General features: G+C 38.3%; 3 protein-coding genes across 4 annotated transcripts; 2 read left to right on the top strand and 1 right to left on the bottom strand.

Annotated features, from left to right (window-relative positions):
- The first annotated feature begins 5,793 nt into the window (after nt 1–5,793).
- On the top strand, nt 5,794–6,895 carry LOC128742635 (ribosomal RNA small subunit methyltransferase NEP1). Of its 2 annotated transcripts, XM_053839056.1 has the most exons (4): nt 5,794–5,898; nt 6,003–6,163; nt 6,222–6,465; nt 6,521–6,895. In XM_053839056.1, exons 2-4 carry the CDS (start codon nt 6,017–6,019, stop codon nt 6,844–6,846), a joined length of 717 nt encoding a protein of 238 aa, XP_053695031.1. In that variant the 5' UTR covers nt 5,794–5,898; nt 6,003–6,016; the 3' UTR covers nt 6,847–6,895. The 2 variants fall into 2 exon arrangements, with proteins under 2 accessions (XP_053695031.1, XP_053695030.1); XM_053839055.1 differs by lacking the exon at nt 5,794–5,898 and having other exon boundaries at nt 5,905–6,163.
- An 8,405-nt stretch (nt 6,896–15,300) lies between these two features.
- On the top strand, nt 15,301–16,709 carry LOC128742854 (3-oxoacyl-[acyl-carrier-protein] synthase, mitochondrial). Its single transcript, XM_053839337.1, has one exon. It carries the CDS (start codon nt 15,339–15,341, stop codon nt 16,707–16,709), a length of 1,371 nt encoding a protein of 456 aa, XP_053695312.1. The 5' UTR covers nt 15,301–15,338.
- A 166-nt stretch (nt 16,710–16,875) lies between these two features.
- LOC128743725 (uncharacterized) lies at nt 16,876–18,315 on the bottom strand. The gene is made up of 4 exons (XM_053840352.1): nt 18,181–18,315; nt 17,777–17,882; nt 17,541–17,694; nt 16,876–17,367 (listed from the first exon to the last, which is right to left on the bottom strand). Exons 1-4 carry the CDS (start codon nt 18,289–18,291, stop codon nt 17,019–17,021), a joined length of 720 nt encoding a protein of 239 aa, XP_053696327.1. The 5' UTR covers nt 18,292–18,315; the 3' UTR covers nt 16,876–17,018.
- Between the last annotated feature and the right edge of the window lie 1,903 nt (nt 18,316–20,218).

The following is a 20,218-nucleotide window of genomic DNA, read 5'->3' as shown; positions in this document are numbered from 1 at the left end:
CAATGATAATCTTAAGTAATCATTGGTAATCATGATTAATTTTTAGTAATCACAAGGGATTGATTAGTGGTAATCAGAGGTAATCAGTAAAGTAATCAAAAGTAACTTTTTTCTAAGGTGCGTAGTAATCACTGCTGTTGGAAACCCCTTGATTGTGGCTTTGCAGTTTTCGTAAATTTCAGGGATGTCCAAATACGCAACGGAAAGTTTCTTATCAAGTCGAGACGCTGTTCGAGAGCAAACTTGACAACGGCTCGACCAACATTAAGTTAATGTTTGCGTTAATGTGAAATGTTTCCACTGTTTAATTCGCACGATTGTAAACAGTATCCTGAGCCGGTGCTTCCAGAAAATTATGGCCGCAAACCACTACAAAAGTTTGAATCCGTTCGGTTATGTTCCACTTCAGCTGATCTGCAAAATGAAACAATGTTTACTTTTTCACATCCGAACAACAAACAATCATGAATGTATCCATAGTAACTCCGTCAGGGCGAACTCGACGCTCCTCCAATGGATGTCAAAAGATTGTGCCCACTTGTGCTCAATATCCGCCATTATCGCTCGTGGAAAGCTGGATAGTTTCTATATGTGTTCCACACATGTTTGCAATTTAGCAATTTAAACCATCAGTTTTTCATTACAGTCGTATTTCGCTGGTTGGGCTCCCAAGCAACCAGAAGTTCGAATATTACTCGACACGCGAACTCTAAAGTTCACAATTATTTCAAATTCAGTTCCGTGGAACTTTCTTGCTGATTAGTAGTGTATATCAAGTATATGTGGAACTAAATGCTTTAAGAAGTGCTGTGAGTACTTCATATAGATACTTCAAAGCTATTAGGATGCTACATGAAGTTCTGAAGTAACTTTAGTTGCTAACAAGTTCTGCGTGAATGCTTCTGGCCACTTTTTTGTTTAAATTTACGGTGATCAAACCAGCAGAACCTAAAGGTATTTGAGATTAATTATTTTTAATTCACTCGAATAAATTTAATCCTCGCACATTTCTAATTACAAATATAAATTAGAATGCAATGCTCTTCATTATTGTGCTGTGTTGTGTCGCATATGCTGTCGGTATCTCACTACTGGTTAATTGCCTGGCTCCAAAGTTTATGTTCTATAATTAACTCGCGCTGCATAAAGCCAGGTGCAAGTTCTAAAACGAATTTTTACTTAAAGCCTAGTACCGACCTGAAAAGAAATGGGCGAAACGATAGGCCAAGAAATGCCAAAGAAAAGATTTTCCATTTGCGATTTCTTTAGCAGTATGCACCTCACAAGAAATATTATTTCACTTTCAGATGGCGTAGTTTTACATGCAAGTGAATTGAAACGTCACTTTTTCGTACGGAATAATATCCGGCGCAATTATTACCACAAGAAAAACTGACAGATAAATGCATGCCTTGCAGTTGTCAAATTTTCTTCGGTAAATAACAGGATTTTTTCTTGAGCTGTTTTCTTTTCAGCTGGATACTAGGCTTAAGAACAAACTCATTGGCAAAATTCACATCGCTTGTGTACGACAAAGGTGACGCAGCGGATCGGGATAGGTTTACAGCGCGGAACACCCGGGTTCAAACCCAACAGCAGGCAAATGCAACGAATATAGAAATTAGGTAGAAGTATAAAAATAGAACATAGAAGTGCTGCTAAATTTTAGTTTTTCCTTAGTTTTTGACAGTTTATTTCGAAGCTGCTAAGCGTTCTATGCAGCGAACGCAAGTCAGCTTGAAAGTTCGGTTAATTACTTAAAAAAGTTATATTTCACGCCATATAAGAGCATATATGTACCAAAGTGGAGGCGATATACGTGCGAAAATTTTGACAACTGTTTGTAATTCTTTTTTATAACACGCAACTAAATACTCCTGAATATATGATACAGATATAATTAAATATTGCAATTGTCTACCCTGCTTTATAATTCACAGTCATGAATTGTATATGAAGACACGCACGACTGCAAAACAACTTATTGTTCACTTCGATTTGACATACTCTAATCATTATACAACTTCAATATGAAATTGACATGAAAACGATTTAATGTGAACTTTCAATTTTACGATTTTGTGTTATCTGGGAACAGACTACCAGGTAATTGACAAAAAGTGTGTAAAAGGTTTTTATGTAATCTACGAGTAATCCTTCAATAGAGCACCCCTCGAGCAGTAAGTGGCAAACTAAATCTTGATGTCGCTACCGTCGCTGCTATGTAACTTCAGCACAAAGAAATATTGATAAAGGTACATGGATATTTTTTGATGCGTTTGGCAAACTATTTCTGGAGGGCGCTACCGACAGATTTTACACACAAAAAATCGATTACAGCACTCGTGCGCTAATTGCACGTCCTCTAATCGCACCGTCTTTTAATTGCACGTCCGCTAACTGCACGATCGTGCAATTAGAAAGCAGTTATCTGTCAAACTGCACGTGGTTTCACAGGTGGTTGCTATAAACAAACATGCAGCGTTGCCGAATGCCAACTCTCTATCTCTGCATTACATAGATACATTATAAACAAATTCATGCAAATTTGGCTAAACTTTGACTAATTGAACACATTTTCATTAAGCTTTTAGTTCATTTGTAAAAATTTAAATGTTTTTCCCAAAATTTAGCGTACGTGTGAATGCATGTGAAGAGTTCTTTACAGTGATAACGCATCACGTTTTACAATCAATATTGGCAACCATAGTGCAAAAAACGAAATTCGCTAATCGTATCGCCTCATTCGTGCAATTAGCGAACGAGTGCTGTACTTTCTTCGAGCCTGTTAATCTGTTCTCTGTGGTGAAAGTGTTTCGTTAGTGAGGGGTGAGGGGTGCATGCATCGTTTTTTGTTGGTGTTACAATTTTATAAAACGTTGAATCGATATTGGGCTAATCTCGGATTTTTGTTTGTTTGAAGCCACGAGGTAAATCACTTCCTGCATAATTATTCAATATGTGATAAATATATTTGTTATTTTACATGTGTCCACCTCATCATAACAACTTTTGCCACATACTGTTGAAACGTGATAGCTCAAGATCGTATTGAAAAAGGTGGAAACTTTCGTAAAATATTCATCAATACCGTGTACCCCCGTTGGTATGACCTTCTTTAATCTGAACATTTTTAATCTATACCCCGGTGGTATGAATGCGTTCACATTAAAAACCGATCAAGCGTCACACACAATTGACGTTAAATTGGACCGGTAAATTAAAAAAAAAGCAAAAAATCTTAATGCGTTTCCTCTTGCTCAGGAGCTTTGGCAATATAGCTCATATGCAACTTATCTCTCTCCAGCACTCAAAATAGACCATTTTAGCCGAAACTGCCGAGCCAATTTCGTATGATACAAACCGAACCTTTAGAATTCGCGCATGTTTGAGATGTTTTCAAAACGTTTGTTTTCGTCAAATCAAAACAACAAGTTCATAGGGTGCGCGGCTTGCGCGTGTGTGAAAATGAATAGAGTTACCAAATATTCAGATTAAAAATGAACTCGCCCAATCTGAACGAGCTGTTTTTCATATTAGCGGGGGTTGAGTGTACCAGATAATTGACAAAAAGTGTGTAAAAGATTTTTATGTAATCTACGAGTAATCCTTCAATAGAGCACCCCTCGAGCAGTAAGTAGCAAACTAAATCTTGATGTCCTGCCATCGCTGCTATGTAACTCCAGCACAAAGAAATATTGATAAAGGTACATGGATATTTTTTGATGCGTTTGGCAAACTATTTCTGGAGGGCGCTACCAACAGATTTTACACACAACAAATCGATTACTTCCTTCGAGCCTGTTAATCTGTTCTCTGTGCTAACATGTCGATCGCAGCATAACAACACAACATATCGTAAACATTTTTAAATTTCGCTCCTGCAACTTTCTGTGCTTCCGATTTGATGCTTGATACTTCTACCAGTTCCAAATGGCAGTTTGAGCGCACCGCCACGATCAAAACAAAGCAAAAATTAATAATGCCAGGTTTTGGTTTTGGGCCGTATTCAAAACGGCCCGCGATATGTGTGTTGCTGTCAGTTGACGTTGAAAGAGATAGGGTTGCCAGTCTCCTGGGCTAAGCGGGTAGGCGCGTCCGGCAGAAATCGAACAAAAATCTGGTAGCGAAAAATTTTTTCTGCCAAACATTCTGCCGGATTTCTGGCCGCCGTCACCCGTGAAAACTAACTGAAATGACATTCGATTCGGGCAGAAATTTCGCCTTACGCTTTTTCTGCCGGATTTTTGTTCGATTTCTGCTAGAGGTTTCGAATAAAAACCGGTTTTGTACCGATTCAGCTTTCCCTCCTTTTTTGGAGGCTAGCAGCAGCGGATTGTAGCAGCAAGAAGCGTGCAATAAACAGGTTAACAATTAAATTATACCTGCTTTGTTATGTTGGATATTATTCTCTTACCTTTTGCATGAAACTGCAAAACTGATGAACCACTTTTCTCCTGCCTCAAAGTGTCACATTTGACATAAAGAGAAGCGAGCGAAAAATGAAGACTGGTTCTATTCGATTTCTGCCAGACATCCGACTTTTTGCGGGTAACCCGCAAAAACCGTACGGCGAAATTTCTGCCTGAATCGAATGTCATTTCTGCTAGTTTTCACGGGTGACGGCGGTCAGAAATTCGGCAGATTGTCTGGCAAAAAAAGTTTTTTGCTGCCAGATTTTTGTTCGATTTCTGCAAGACGCGCCTAAACAGGTTATTTGCGTTTCAGTTAAGGGGTTTTCAGCCTACGGGGTGAAGTGGCTGTCAAATTCATACATTTTCGATGTCCCACGTGTAGGTACCAAACTGTTAATTTTGACAGGACCCAAAAAAATTGCTGGGAATTCCCCTTTACCGAGGACCATTTGAAAGTTGCTCTCTTCATTCCTACATGAGAAAGAGATAGCAACACACCATGCCCTTGTTTCCAGCAAGGCGTATCAGCACAGAGAACAGACTACCAGGTAATTGACAAAAAGTGTGTAAAAGGTTTTTATATAATCTACCTGTAATCCTTCAATAGAGCACCCCTCGAGCAGTAAGTGGCAAACTAAATCTTAATGTCGCTGCCATCGCTGCTATGTAACTCCAGCACAAAGAAATATTGATAAAGGTACATGGATATTTGTTGATGCGTTTGGCAAACTATTTCTGGAGGGCGCCACCGACAGATTTTACACACAAAAAATCGATTACTTCCTTCGAGCCTGTTAATCTGTTCTCTGTGGCAAGTGGTTTCCAACAGCAATGATTACTACGCACCTTTGAAAAAAGTTTCTTTTGATTACTTTACTGATTACTTCTGATTACCAGTAATCAATCTCTTGTTATTACTAAAAATTAATCATGATTACCAATGATTACTAAAGATTATCATTGACTAGTATACTGATTACCATTGATTACCTAATTAATTCGTAAAAGATTACAAAAGTAATCTCTGGTTACTACGCACTTATACGCCTTACTGGAAACCCCTTGCTCTGTGCTATCAGCGCGTAGTAACCAGTGATTACTTTTGTAATCATTTACGAATTAATTAGGTAATCAAAGGTAATCAGTATAGTAATCAATCATAATCTTAAGTAATCATTAGGAATGATGATTAATTTTTAGTACTCACAAGAGATTGATTACTGGTAATCAGAGGTAATCAGTAAAGTAATCAAAAGCAACTTTTTTCTAAGGTGCGTAGTAATCATTGCTGTTGGAAACCCCTTGGTGTCAGATGGCGACTCTCTAATTTCAACCAAACTTTTTTTTTTCCTTTCTCCTTTATGGCACAGACCTTTTGATCCATAAATGTTCAACCAAACTCATGTGTAAAAATATTTAAGAGTGTGGGCTATATAGGGATAATTTTGACAGCGAGAGACACACAGATTGATTTTTTGGGCAGGTCGGTAAACGTCGTTAGTCGTCACGTTTTACGTTTCGTTAAATTTTATGTTGTGTTTTTATTTAGTGAGATTCTACTAACCTTTAAAATAAATTCAATAACAGTATAGTGTTTTATAATGGGGAAAAAAAGGAAGCATCTGGACGGAGAAGAGGATGACGCAGAATATGATTTACCCGCTAAACATATGAATACGAGTCACATACGATCTAACGAACGAAGACTTATTGTAATCCTCGAAGGTGCTCAGTTAGAAACTGTGAAGGTAAATAATGTGTATCTGTATAATACCGGCTTAGCACCTTGAAATTTTTCTTTTGCAGGTTGGTCCGGTGTTCGAGTTACTTAACTGTGATGATCACCTCAATATTTTGAAGAAACACAACCGGGACCCAGGTCGATGTCGTCCAGATATTACACACCAATCTCTATTAATGCTGATGGATTCACCATTAAATCGAGCTGGATTGCTTCAAGTATACTTGAAAACAGAGAAGAATGTGCTGATTGAAATTAATCCACAAACGCGGATTCCACGCACATTCAAACGGTTTGCCGGATTGATGGGTAAATACAGTTTGATGATCAAATATTTGCTCTATTTAAACAATACTTTTTCCAGTTCAACTATTGCATAAATTTAGTATAAAGGCAAACAATTCACCCCAGAAACTGATGCGGGTGATCAAGAATCCTATTACTAACCATCTTCCTGTGGGATGTCGAAAATTTGCCATGTCCTTCAGTGCGACCAGTGTACAACATCCACGCGAATTGGTTCCTAAACAGGATGAACCGATAGCTTTTGCTATTGGAGCTTTCGCTCACGGTAACTTGAATTTGGATTATACGGAAGGTTGCTACTCCATTAGCAACTATCCTTTATCGGCAGCCCTTACATGTACAAAGCTTTGCTCGGCTTTTGAAGAATCGTGGGAAGTCATGTAAGACATGGAAAAATGTAATATAATCATTTAAATAAAAAGTTATATATAATCTATAGTATTTTTGCATGAGTCGATGATTTGACATCGTTTAATCCAGCAGACAGTCCATCAGTATCGACACAGAACTTTCTAGTATTGTTTGAGTCGGTGCTTTTGCACGATGTGAATGTGGATGAAAATAAGCTTTCAAAGGCCGGTAAAGAAAAATGGTGCATTCGTTTTTCACCAAGGTACGGATTGACATTTTTCTACTCCTAGCTTAAATGCGATCCCGAAATGTATGCTCTACACCTGTAGTATGGAGCGACCAACAGTCGTATTAATTTTTTTTGTGGTACCTTCTGTCAGGCTTGTAGGTCGTATTAAATTTTTTTGCTTTGTTTACATATTTCCTTGCTTTTTAAAGCTCCAGGACCAGGTGTTCCTTGTTCCACAAACCAGAACCACAAATATACGAGGTTAGGTTCGTTTCGTTAGGTTAGAAGCTGAGCTGAGAGTTAGAAGCAGAGATGCCAAATTTTCTAAAAAATGTCTGCAATTACTCGAAAACCGACCCCACGGCACGTCGCCATTTTTCTGTGACTGAACCTGAAACGTCAAAAGTACTGGGCGGGAAATCACTTCAGTTTGTTCTACTTGTGAAGTCGGTGCACAGGTTTGTTAAAGAGTGAAAAGGATACAGAAAACTTTGCACCAAATCTTCACTAACTTTCCATATGGCAGTTCCTTTAGAGTACAAGAGATCGACTTGTGCTTACATAGCGAATGGGGTTGCAATCAGTAAACTAGACTGACTATACAGAGTGGCGATCTGTCATCCCAAAAGTATTTTTCTCTTTCTTGCATACGCGTTGGATTGGTCGTCTGCTCGATTGGAATGATTGGAATGACACTGACAGATAATTATCACGCAGAGAACAGATTAACAGGCTCGAAGAAGGTAATCGATTTTTTGTGTGTAAAATCTGTCGGTATAGCGCCCTCCAGAAATAGTTTGCCAAACGCATAAAAAAATATCCATGTACCTTTATCAACATTTCTTTGTGCTGTAGTTACATAGCAGCGATGGCAGCGACATCAAGATTTAGTTTGCCACTTACTGCTCGAGGGGTGCTTTATAGAAGGATTACTCGTAGATTACATAAAAACCTTTTACACACTTTTTGTCAATTACCTGGTAGTCTGTTCTCTGTGATTATCATTCCAATTTTGACATTGTCGCCGCTCTATAATTATACACGCTCAACCTCGGCTACTCAAAATTGAGTAAAAAACTACTCAGTTTCGGAAAAACCGTGGGTACGCAAAAATGAGTAAAGGTGCTGTCACTCAAAAATGAGTAGGCATACATTTTCTCCAAAATGAGTAGTTTTTGCTCAGTTTTATTTACTTGGATAAATGGGTGGAAACTACTCATTTTTGAGTAACCGGGCATTTTGTCAAAACAGAGTAGTTTCTACTCAGTTTAATTAACTAGAATAATGGGTGGAAACTACTCATTTTATTGAAGGAAATGGTTAGAAAATACTCATTTCGAATATGTTATTTCAATTAAAATATCTAATTTAGTATGATGTATTATTATGAATATTTATTTGTAATTAATTTGTAAATTAATGTAATGCATTACGAACATCGGAAAAAGTTTCACATTATTTGAACTTAAGTTTTGAGTTTGCCCTCATTCTACCGTTTTCAATCCGAATTTCGTTTTCTTTATCTCGTTTCAAAGATATGACCCAAAACTGGCACCTAAAGTAAGTTGAGGAATATTTTGTTGACTAATGGCCACTTCAGCGTCGGTTTCGGAACATCCGGTAACTGTTTCGGGTGACATTTTTGACGTAGGACTACGTCTTTGTTTACATATACTGGGAAGCAATTTGTGAAAACGAAAATAGAAGTGTAACGTTTTAATGAATCTTTCAAATGATATTGTCAATTGCAAGGAAAATTGTCCAATTAATCAGTGCGCAATCGCTCATAAAAGTGCTATTTTAGCTTAAATCGTTTCAGTCTCTTAGGTGTACTTATTGCTTGGAAGATAACGAAAAAGTGCGCCGAAGACACCGAAACGATTTAAGCTAAAATAGCACTTTTATGAGCGATATCGCACTTTGGATGGTACAATTTTCCTTGCAATTGACAATAATAACTACTAAACTACTGAATGAAACCGAACCGGGATTTCTGTCTATCTGTCTGTCTGTTCGTATGTTCCTTATATACTCGGAAACTACTAAGCCGTTCGGCGTGAAAATTTGCATTTAGGGGTTCTTGGGGCCAAGAAAGGTTCTTATGATAATTAGAGAACCGTATCTCTCCTAATACGGGGTGCTCTCATACAAATGAAACACAAATTTTTGCATAACTAGAGAACTTATCAAGCAAATGGATCCAACTATGACATGTGCGGGGTTTTGGAGGCAAGAAATTTTTCTATGGTGAATTGAGACCCCTCATCTTTTTAAGAGGGGGCTCCCATACTAATAAAATACAAATTTCCTCTTAACACAGACATAACTCTTATAAGAAAAATCAACAATAATTATCGTACCTAACATATAGCCTGAACACTAGCACCATCTATGATCGACATTCCCAAATATCAAATAGCAACATGGGAATCCATCGAAGTAGCAAGTATTTTTTATGGGGAATTCCACTTCTTTCGTCAAAAAGCACCAATTTGACCAAAACGGAGACATTCCCAATTAACCTAAATTTGAAATGACGGTTTAATCGGTACGAAGAATGGAAAACGAGTGTTATGTCTGTTTGTCTGTGCTCTTAACTTGAGGACTAATCAAGCAAATGGAAACAAATTTGTCCTGTGGGGGGTTTAGGAGGCAATACTTTTTGACGTAGGACTACGTCTTTGTTTACTATACTGGTAGCACTGGTAGTCAGATGCTATACATTAGTTGAACTTGTAAACTACTACTACTACTTGTAACTACTTGTAAACAAAAATGTTTCTCGTGACGTGATTTTGCGGCTGCCGTGCGGGAATGGGATAAGCAATTGCAACAAAATATGTTGGAATGATAGCGTAAACCGAAGATATCAGATGGCTCTGCAACATGTAGGCTGACTGCCTTTTCCCTGAGAGGGCCAGGCTAAAATACTCAGCAGGTTGCTATAGGCATTTCCTTGCAGCATGGAGGATTTCGTCACTTCACAACTTAACTTATCAATTTAATAATTTTTGCAACAAGTATGAGTATGAGTTGCTATTAAAAAATGTGATGTGATTTCATTATTTTTTCGTGCATGAAAATCTTACGTAAGAAATGATTAAACTCCCTCCCCCCATCATGCCTGGAAACAAGCAGTTGTTTTACGATTCATTAATAAATTAATAAATTAAATAACTTATGTAGCCTAAAATCATCCCAAACTCGGGAACCGAGGGGCAAGACACTTCATAATATTATCATAATATTAATATATTAGGCTCTATTAAAACCCTATAAATGTATAAATAAATGTAACTTTATAGGGTTTTCGGTTATATTATGGGTGGGAAAGGTATTAAGGTTGGAAAAATATTTCCGTAGGGAAAAGTAATATATTTTCGACAGTGTCTTGCCCCTCGTCGGGAACCGTATATTATACGACTCCAAAATGTTCCTATTGTACATCAGTCTCATTTCATCATTTGTTCCGGGATCGACGCTGAAGTCGCCATTAGTCAACATCAACAAAATATTCCCCAACTTACTTTAGACGCCAGTTTTGGGTCATATATTTTAAACGAGGCAAGTAAAACAAAATTCGGATTGAAAATGGATGAATGAGAGCCAGCTCAAAACTTGGGTCGTTTCCACCCCAATGAATAATGCTCATGAACATGAGGACCACCTACCGGTAGTGTCGTATAAACATGGAGAAACGCTGGCAATGGCTATAGATTGGATAAATTCCAAGATTTTTGAGAAGTAGAAGCTACCAGAGGACTGGATGGAAGGAATGGTTTGTTCCATCTACAAAAAGGGCGATCGGTTCGACTGCTGCTGACCCTAGAAATGAGCGCAAATTCCGCCAATGATCAATTCCAAACAATTCCGGGGCAAAATTTGTGGTAATAACCAAGGTCAGGCTGCAATAGGCCAAGGATACAATATCTTATTCTGCTCCCTGAAAATAGAAAGACGTACCAACTACTAAAGATGTGTAAGAATAAAAAAACAAAAGTAGTAAAGTAGTTGCTTAATAAACCAATACATACATAAAGAAATGATGAGAGTGCATTCATTGCAAAGCTTGGTTAATAAATAATGCATATAAATTATTATTGTTATTCGTGTGCAATAATTGATGTATTCGAAATTGATGCAAGATTACAGAGGTGGGCACTGCTAATCAGCTAACCGCGAACTAGCTAGCGCATAGTGCGTTCGTCAGGTTTCAAATGGGTTAGTAGTTTTGTTAGCTTGGTATAACAGGTTTTTATAATCTTATGAACGCATAAGGTAAATGGTAAAAGATGGTAAATGGTTGGATAAAGCGCAAAACAGATCCCATAGTTGTGCTTAGCCTCCTATTCCTACGTCCACGTGATACCAGCCGAAATACGAGCTACCTCAGCGGAGATCCGGTAACCAACCCCGGTAGAAACAGAGGTCGTATACCAACAGGGAAGGAGGCACAGTGTTGTCTCGACACTTTAAGATGGCAACCCCATCACGAGACTTGGTAGCGTAGGCCTTAGTACCGTCTAGTAGTGTCTAAATCTAAAAAACTAAGAGTCAAGAAAATTGTACTCAGAACATTCGGCATAGACAAAGGCGACGAAATAAGGACATGCAATGGAATCTTGGTACTGCAACTGCAACTGGAACTGCAGATCGCTAAATTTCGTTCGGTGGCGACAGAGTGCTACTCGATCAGTTAGAACCCCGATATTTTAGCATCGTGGCACTGCAGGACTGTCGCAAAGGCGAAAAGGTATGCAGGGTCCGTGGCGGCAACGTACAATTTTACCAGAGCGTCGGAGCGACCAACGAGCTGGGAACGGGCTTCGTAGTGATGGGCAAAATGGAGGATCATAAACATGTATTGTCCACACGAAGGTAGACCCGACGACGAGAAGGAAGCACTCTATGCGCACCTCTAGGCAACGTACGAGAGCTGCTCACCACGGGACATCAAGATCGTCATCGGAAATATGAACGCCCAGGTCGGCAAGGAAGCAATGTTTAGACACAGAGAATAGACATTCAAGCAAAAGATCCCCACTAGGATAAAGCTTATGTCAAATTAGTTGAGAAACTATAGAGATTTTGTCGCTAAAGACGCATAAAATTCTACAATAAACTCACAACAACTAGCTTCTGGCGCTATTGTCACGCTTATATATACTAGCGCCTGAGGAGCCAAAGGTTATCAGTGTGCAAATCAAAAGAGTCATTTAGTTGGGAAACTATAGTCTCTGTGCTATAGTGGTGGTGACGCTAGCACACGCTATGTCCGAAGGTACTTATTATTTAATTTACATACACTTCAGATTTCTCTTCACAGGATTCACAATCCCCCTTGCAGTGACATGCAGTGAAAAATGAGTATTTTCGAAAATCTGAGAAAAATGGAGCAGCGTCACTGCAAGGGGGATTGATCAATCCGTACAAAACTTTGAGAAAATGAATGTGGGGTCGAAATGAGCAATTATCCCAAATTTGGTTGAAATCGGAGGTGGTGGAATACAACGGATATGATCACTAGAGAGGGGGTGACCCCTAAATGACCTTAAAAATTGAATTTTGCAAAAAACCTAAGATAAAATATTTTAAGACCTTCATTGAATTAATTGTTTTGACTAATACTAACATCCTGTGAAGAGAAATCTGTGGGGCATGCCGGTTAAATAATAAGTACCTTCGGACATAGCGTGTAGCATATTAGGTGTTTTAATTTGAAATTTTGTCCGAGAATTCCCGAAAAATTTGAAAGAGTCTAAAATTACTCGAGTTCGATTGGTTGTTGAGTTACGCAAAAATTTCTGTTTTATTTGTATGAGAGTCCTTATCTCCCTACCACAGGGGTAAGGGGTCTCAAACAATCATAAAAAAATCCTGCCTCCAAAACCCCCCAAATGCCAAATTTGGTTCCATTTGCTTGATTAGTTCTTGAGTTATGAGGAAATTTGTATTTCATTTATATAGGAGCCCCACCCCTCCTCAAGTTGGGAGGGGTCCCAATTCACCATAGGAAAAATTCTTGCCTCCAAAAATCTTCACATGCCAAATTTGGTTCCATTTGCTTGATTAGCTCTCGAGTTATGAGCAAATTTGTATTTCATTTGTATGGAAGCCCCCCCTCTTAAAGGGGAGAGAGGTCATAATTCCCCTTCTAAAGAGGGGAGGGGTCTCAATTCACCATAGAAAATATCCTTGTCTCCAAAAACACCCACATGTCAAATTTTGTTCCATTTGCTTGATTAGTTCTCGAGTTATGCAGAAATTTGTGTTTCATTTGTCTAGGAGCAGATACTCCTCTTAATGGGGGGAGGGATCTCTAACCATCATAAGAATCTTCCCCGGCCCCAAAAACCCCTATATGCAAATTTTCACGTCGATCGATTCAGTAGTTTTCGATTCTATAAGGAACATATGGCCAGACAGACAGAAATCCATTTTTATAGGTATAGATTTGTATGGGAGCCCCCCCCCCCTCTTAGTGGGGTAAGAGATCTCTAACCATCATAAGAACCTTCCCTGGCACCAAAAACCTTTACATGCAAATTTTCACTCCGATCGGTTCAGTAGTTTCCGATTCTATAAGGAACATACGGGCAGACAGAAACCCATTTTTATAGGTATAGATTACCAACAAATGCATATTTAATTTTTATCGTAGAAGCCACTCAAAAATCAAAGCGCAGCCTTCACGGTTTAATTGGCTTTGTAAGCGAATATCGTTTGCCAGACACCCAAATAAGTAAAACTGTTTTTAGTAATCATTATAAAATAGATACGATAATAAGAAAACCGCTTAAATAACCAAGAGATAATTTGACAAAACAGATCTTAAAACATTTAAATCAATCAAAAACTGAATTGCTTTCCATCTGGTTCCTCTCTGACGTCACTGTTCTGGGTCAAATTAAGCAGTGTCGTTTGGCCGACTGGCATATAGGCAACACCTCGCGATATCCTCTGCAGCCTCAATTCTTCGCATTTCTACAAAACCGTCATCGCCAATTTAGCCAAAAAAATTCGCTGCTTCAGCATTCCCCTCCGCCGATACGACAGCGGCTTTCTTCTTCTGTTCGGCATTCTCGATTATGAAACGATCTTGTCAGCTTCCCGTTAGGCAACTTGTTACATTTATATCGCTTGGGTAAATTCATTGCCGAAAGTCAAATGAGTAACGGAAATGTGAATTGGCCAGGCTGAAGCCGACTTGCGGGTGTCGAGACGCACAATTAATTGGCTACGAGTAGCGCAGGATTAAGTACAATGGAGAGGAATTCTTGATGCGGCAAGTGCCACCGCGGCTCTCGGCTGGTAAAGAAAAAAGAAAGTTCTGGAAGCCTCCGATAAATTAAATATTTTCAAAATAATAACAAAAATAAGCATGAGATGGAAAAAATGATAAAATTGACCATTGGCGGTCGCGATGCGAGTAAATATAATTGATATAAATAGATAGTTGCATTATTTCCAAAAAAAATCCTATACTTATTTAACTAAAGTTTATTTAGTGGAAGCTAATTGGAAGCGTTAACCCATTTAAAACCTAGTGAACACACTATTCGTTAGCTAATTCGCGGTTAGCTGATTAGCGGTGCACACCTCTGCAAAATTAAATTAGTAAAACATAAAAAGTCAAATTTAAAACTATACAATTTACGATTCTGCGTTTAGCACGCAGAACATCGTAGTTATGTGAAATAATTAAGTTCAAAACAATCTCACCGGCACTTACAATATGTTCTCTTGTCCGTTTCATCAGCAGCAGCACATCTATGAATTTGCTGCAGTCCAAAGCAGGTCAAGGTCATCTCCAACAGTAATTAAACAGTCAGCTCTAACCGCTCCAACTCGCGATTTGCACCGAACATCCACCAGCAGTATTTAAAAAGTTTGATGACTCGTGCATCTTGCGTTCACTTTTGTTCACAAAAATAAACCAGTAACTACTTTAAAAAATTAAAAAAAAAAACAAACGAGAGCGAACAAGCGTTAAATCAACAACAAATTTTCGCGAAAAAATCTGATTGCGGCAACACTCAATTTTGAGTAGTTTTTGCACAGTGACAATATGCAATTCTACTCATTTTTTGACAGCCCCATACAACGATTAAAAAATGAGTAGTTTCAACTCAGTCACTGAGTAGCCCTGGCTAAGCGTGTATAGTCACTCTAGGAATGACTTGTCGCCACTCTGTATATAGTCACTCTAATTTATTGATATTGGTAAGCGCTAATTATCGCTGGCAGCGGCCGGGCCAAGTGCAAGTGTAATTGCTCACTGGAATGATCCAATAAAATGTTTCTATTTTGCACACGTTGTTTCGTCAAGTTTGGATTTTCAAACTACAAACGAAAATTCAGTTCAAAAATAGCACCGTTCTGTAGCTCGAACGAGAAGCGCCGTGTTGTAATTACTGGTTTAGGAATCGTTTCACCTGTTGGGTGTTCAGTACAGGAAGCATGGACTAGCATCTTATCCGGAAAATCGGCCATCAGTAAGTTAACTGATGTAGCCTATGAGCATTTACCGTGCCGTGTGGCAGGCCAGATACATCAAAATATGATTGATGTAAATGCCCAATTTACCAAAAGTGAAATAAAAACAATGTCTCGAGCCACGGCGCTAGCTTTAATAGCGGCTAAAGAAGCACTGGGGATGGCTAAGTGGACTCCATCGGCCGATGACACTATTTCTCTTGAGCGTACAGGTGTAGCAATTGGACTAGGTATGGTAGATCTATTAGATATATGTGATACTAATGAGGCACTGAAGAGAGGGTACAATCGGGTGAGTCCCTTTTTCGTACCTCGAATCTTACCTAATATGCCAGCTGGTCAAGTTAGTATGAAATATGGATTTCGAGGACCAAATCATTCTGTTTCAACGGCCTGTGCAACAGGAGCTCATTCCTTAGGTGATGCATTTCGTTTCATCAAATATGGTGATGCAGATGTGATGGTTTGTGGTGGCGCTGAAGCATCCATCAGCCCTCTAGGTATAGCTGGTTTTTGCAGACTCCGAGCGCTAAGCACATCTTTTAATAACGAACCAGAGAGATCCTCTCGTCCATTCGACGAATCGCGAGACGGGTTTGTTATGGGTGAAGGATCTGCTATTTTCGTGTTGGAAGAGTTGAACCATGCTAAGGCAAGGAATGTTCGTATATTAGGAGAAATCTTAGGATATGGTCTTTCGGGGGATGCTTCACACTTAACATCTCCCCGAGAAGATGGTACTGGTGCTGTTTTAGCAATGAGTAGAGCATTGAAGGACGCTCAATTAGATCCAGCAGACGTAGGCTACATTAATGCCCATGCGACTTCCACCCCAATCGGAGATGCGATTGAAGCACGCTCGATAAGGTCTTATTTCGTGGATACTTGGCAAGAGATTGCAGTTTCGTCAACTAAGGGTGCGCATGGACATCTGCTGGGTGCGGCGGGAAATGTCGAGTCACTTTTTACTGTACTAGCTTGCCTTGAGGGAAAAGTGCCTCCAACAGTTAACCTAGAGAAGGTGCCTGTCGATATGCAAGACATGAACTTGGTTGCCAAAGAAGCTCAAGAATGGTATAGTTGTCAAAGAAAAAGGAGAATAGCTTTAAAAAATTCTTTCGGATTTGGTGGGACAAACGCCTGTCTTTGCTTAGGAGAATACAGAGAATAAAGTAAGATACACTAGAATCTCTTGTTACGTTCATTCATTTTACGTGATTTCTTTTTACGTCCGAAATTTGAATTACCGTCTCGTTTTACGTCCAAAATTTGAATTACCGTTCTTTTTTTACGTCCAAATTTTGAATCAACGTCCTCTTTTTTACGTTACCCCAATAGTGGACGTACGAGATTTGAGTGTAAAAAAACTTAAAAAATTATTCTGATAACTAAAATTGCAACAGTCTATATTCTATTAGGTATTAAAAGAGACACTAAAAAATCTCTAGAATTGTAGTTGAGTTTAGTATGCTTCACTATTTCAACTATTTATCCAGTGCTCTCTTTTATGATGGGGCTTATATTTATCAATTGCGATCTTCTCCTTAGAAGACAAATCTTTACTGTTGCTTCCATGATTGTCTTTAGATCTATGATAATCATCACGAATTGCATGCGGCATGGCACGTTTACTTTCAGATGAAGATTGACCCGATATATATTCCGTTAAGGCTTCTGCTTGCAGCTGGATTAATTTTCGAAGCTCTTCCTGATATGTTAGCGGGTTTTTGGCTATTCTGTACTTTTGATTTCTACGTCGTATATCCCGCCGATAAGAAACTATATCTTCTAAGGATGTCATTTTAGCATCAGCATCTTTCTTCTTGAAGCTGTAAAAAACAAACTATTGTAATAATCTTTCTGAAGACTTATCTAGAGTGCACGTGACTGCAACTGTTTCACGCGACGTAAAACTATGCATTTAACCACCGCAAGAAAAGTCGCATCACGGTTGCAGACGCGTGGTCCTACTTATTTTAATTGCATACAAAATTTATTATACTTGATTTGAATTTCGGGTGGAGCTCGCAATGTCGGAGTTTGCAATATGACATCTTGATAATACAATAGCCGTTCTTCTCTGCTTAAATTTATCACTAAATCCGCATGACTAGACGGTGTGAATCTTGATGAATCTGACTCTGTGTCAGGCGTCGCTACAATAAATTAAAGAAAAACCAGATACTTTACTAAAGGCACTAATTTTTTACATGAATAAGAAAGGTACCATCTGTTTACCTATTTTTATCGAGCATCGATGCTGATCAGAATAAAACGATTCTGGCAGTGGTTCGTTAATAGCTTCATTTTGTTTCCTCCGAAGAACAACTGTATTAGGTGGTTTCTAAAAATAAGTTTATTCTTGAGAAAATGATTTTTGCTGAGCGTTATACGAAATATCGCAATAGGTATGAAGCAAAATTGAAAAATCTAACATTCAATTCCTATAACATCTATTATAATGGGTATTACACAATTTTTTCAGTTTGAGTATTTAAATTCGGTGCCTACAAATTTGAGGCACTGATGAAGATAATCATAACTGCGAAATATTTAAAATCTGAATATTTTTGTTGCGAAAGTTTACTAGAATTATTCTACTAAAAATATGTACAGTACAGTAAAAATTACCCTTTACTTACCATCAAATCACCGCGGATCCATTTAAAATCTTGCAACATTATACTTAATAGTTGATTGGATTTCGCTACAAAACATTCCACATTATTTAATAGTTCTTTACGGTCTTCCATTTACTATAAATTCTACGCTGAGATTATACTAAATTCCTTAAATTCTACCACACCAAGGGTATCATCAAAATTATTTATTATTTAAGTATTGTACCTTGCAGCAATTTTACGAGTCCTACGCAAATACGTTTTTTAATAATAATTATCATGTACTTACTAAATACACTGAAACTATGCTTGTCAAGCAAGGAAGGGTTGCAGTGGGGAGGCAATAACGAAAAACTGATGGTTTAAATTGTTAAATTGCAAACATCTGTGGTAAACGCAGAAAATAACCACGCTAATAATTTTTGCGTGGCACTCTAAATAGGTGGAAACTCCGCAATATAAGCAAAATAAAAATAACTGTGTTTGATTCTGAGATCTGCATCTGACAATAAATAAAGGGGTGTCCTGTGATAAGGCGAACAAGTGCGTAGTAATCAGAGGTTACTTTTGTAATCACTTACGCTTAACCAAGGGGATTCCATGAAGGCGTATATAAGTGCGCAGTAATCAGAGATTAGTTTTGTAATCATTAATTAAGTAATCAATGGTAATCTGCAAGGGGTTTCCAACAGCAATGATTACTACGCATCTTTGAAAAATGTTACTTTTGATTACTTTACTGATTACCTCTGATTACCAGTAATCAATCTCTTGTGATTACTATAAATTAATTATGATTACCAATGATTACTTAAGATTATCATTGATTATTCCAAGGGGTTTCCAGTAAGGTGTATAAGTGCGTAGTAATCAGAGATTACTTTTGTAATCATTTACAAATTAATTAGGTAATCAATGGTAATCAGCATAGTAATCTTAAGTAATCATTGGTAATCATGATTAATTTATAGTAATCACAAGAGATTGATTACTGGTAATCAGTAAAGGGCCAAACAGAATGCTGCGTCAACGCGTCCATCAGCGTTATTCTGACAGTTTTCCCATGGGTTTACTGTCAAATTGACGCTGACGGATGCGTTGACGCAGCATTCTGTTTGGCCCTTAACTTTTTCCAAAGGTGCGTAGTAATCATTGCTGTTGGAAACCCCTTGGTACTCTATACCTATAAAAAAGGATTTCTGTCTGTCTGTCTGTCCCTATGTTCCTTTTAGAATCGAAAACTACTGAATCGATCGGCGCGAAAATTTACATGTAGGACTTTTTGGGGCTACGGAAGGTTCTGTCGATGGCAAAAGGCTCCTCCCCCTATCTATGCCTATAAAAATGGATTTCTGTCTGCTCTATGTTCCTTATAGAATCGAAAACTATTGTACCGATAGGAGTGAAAATTTGCATGTAGGGGTTTTTGGTGCCAGGGAAGGTTCTTATGATGGTTACAGATCCCTCCCCCACTGAGAGGGGGGGCTCTTATACAAATCTATACCTATAAAAATGGATTTCTGTCTGTCTGCCCGAATGTTCCTTATAGAATCGAAAACTACTGAACCGATCGGCGTGAAAATTAGCATATAGGGGTTTTCAGGGCCACAGGGAAGGTTCTTATAATGGTTAGAGAACCCTCCTCGCACTAAGAGGGGGGGCTCCCATACAAATGAAACCCAAATTTCTGCATAACTCGAGAATTAGTCAAGCAAATGGAACAAAATTTTACATGCGGGTGTTTTTGAAGACAAAATTTTTTTATGGTAAATTGAGACCCCTCCCCACTTTAGGAGGGAGGCTCCTATACAAACGAAATACAAATTTCCTCATAAAACTCGAGAACTAATTAATCAAATGGAACCATATTTGGCATGTGGGTGTTTTTGGAGGCATGAATTTTTTCTATGATGAATTAGGACTCCTTACCTTTTTAGGAGGGGGGCTCCTATACAAATGAAATACAAATTTCCTCATAACTCGAGAATTAATCAATCAAATGGAATCAAATTTGACATGTAAGTGGTTTTGGAGGCAAGATTTTTTTTCTATGGTGAAT

This window comes from Sabethes cyaneus, chromosome 3 (genome assembly GCF_943734655.1).
Source record: "Sabethes cyaneus chromosome 3, idSabCyanKW18_F2, whole genome shotgun sequence".
In the NCBI taxonomy this organism is placed as follows: Eukaryota; Metazoa; Arthropoda; class Insecta; order Diptera; family Culicidae; genus Sabethes; species Sabethes cyaneus.
The sequence above is the reverse complement of the archived record's forward strand: the minus strand, read 5'-3'. Positions and strand labels throughout refer to the sequence as shown.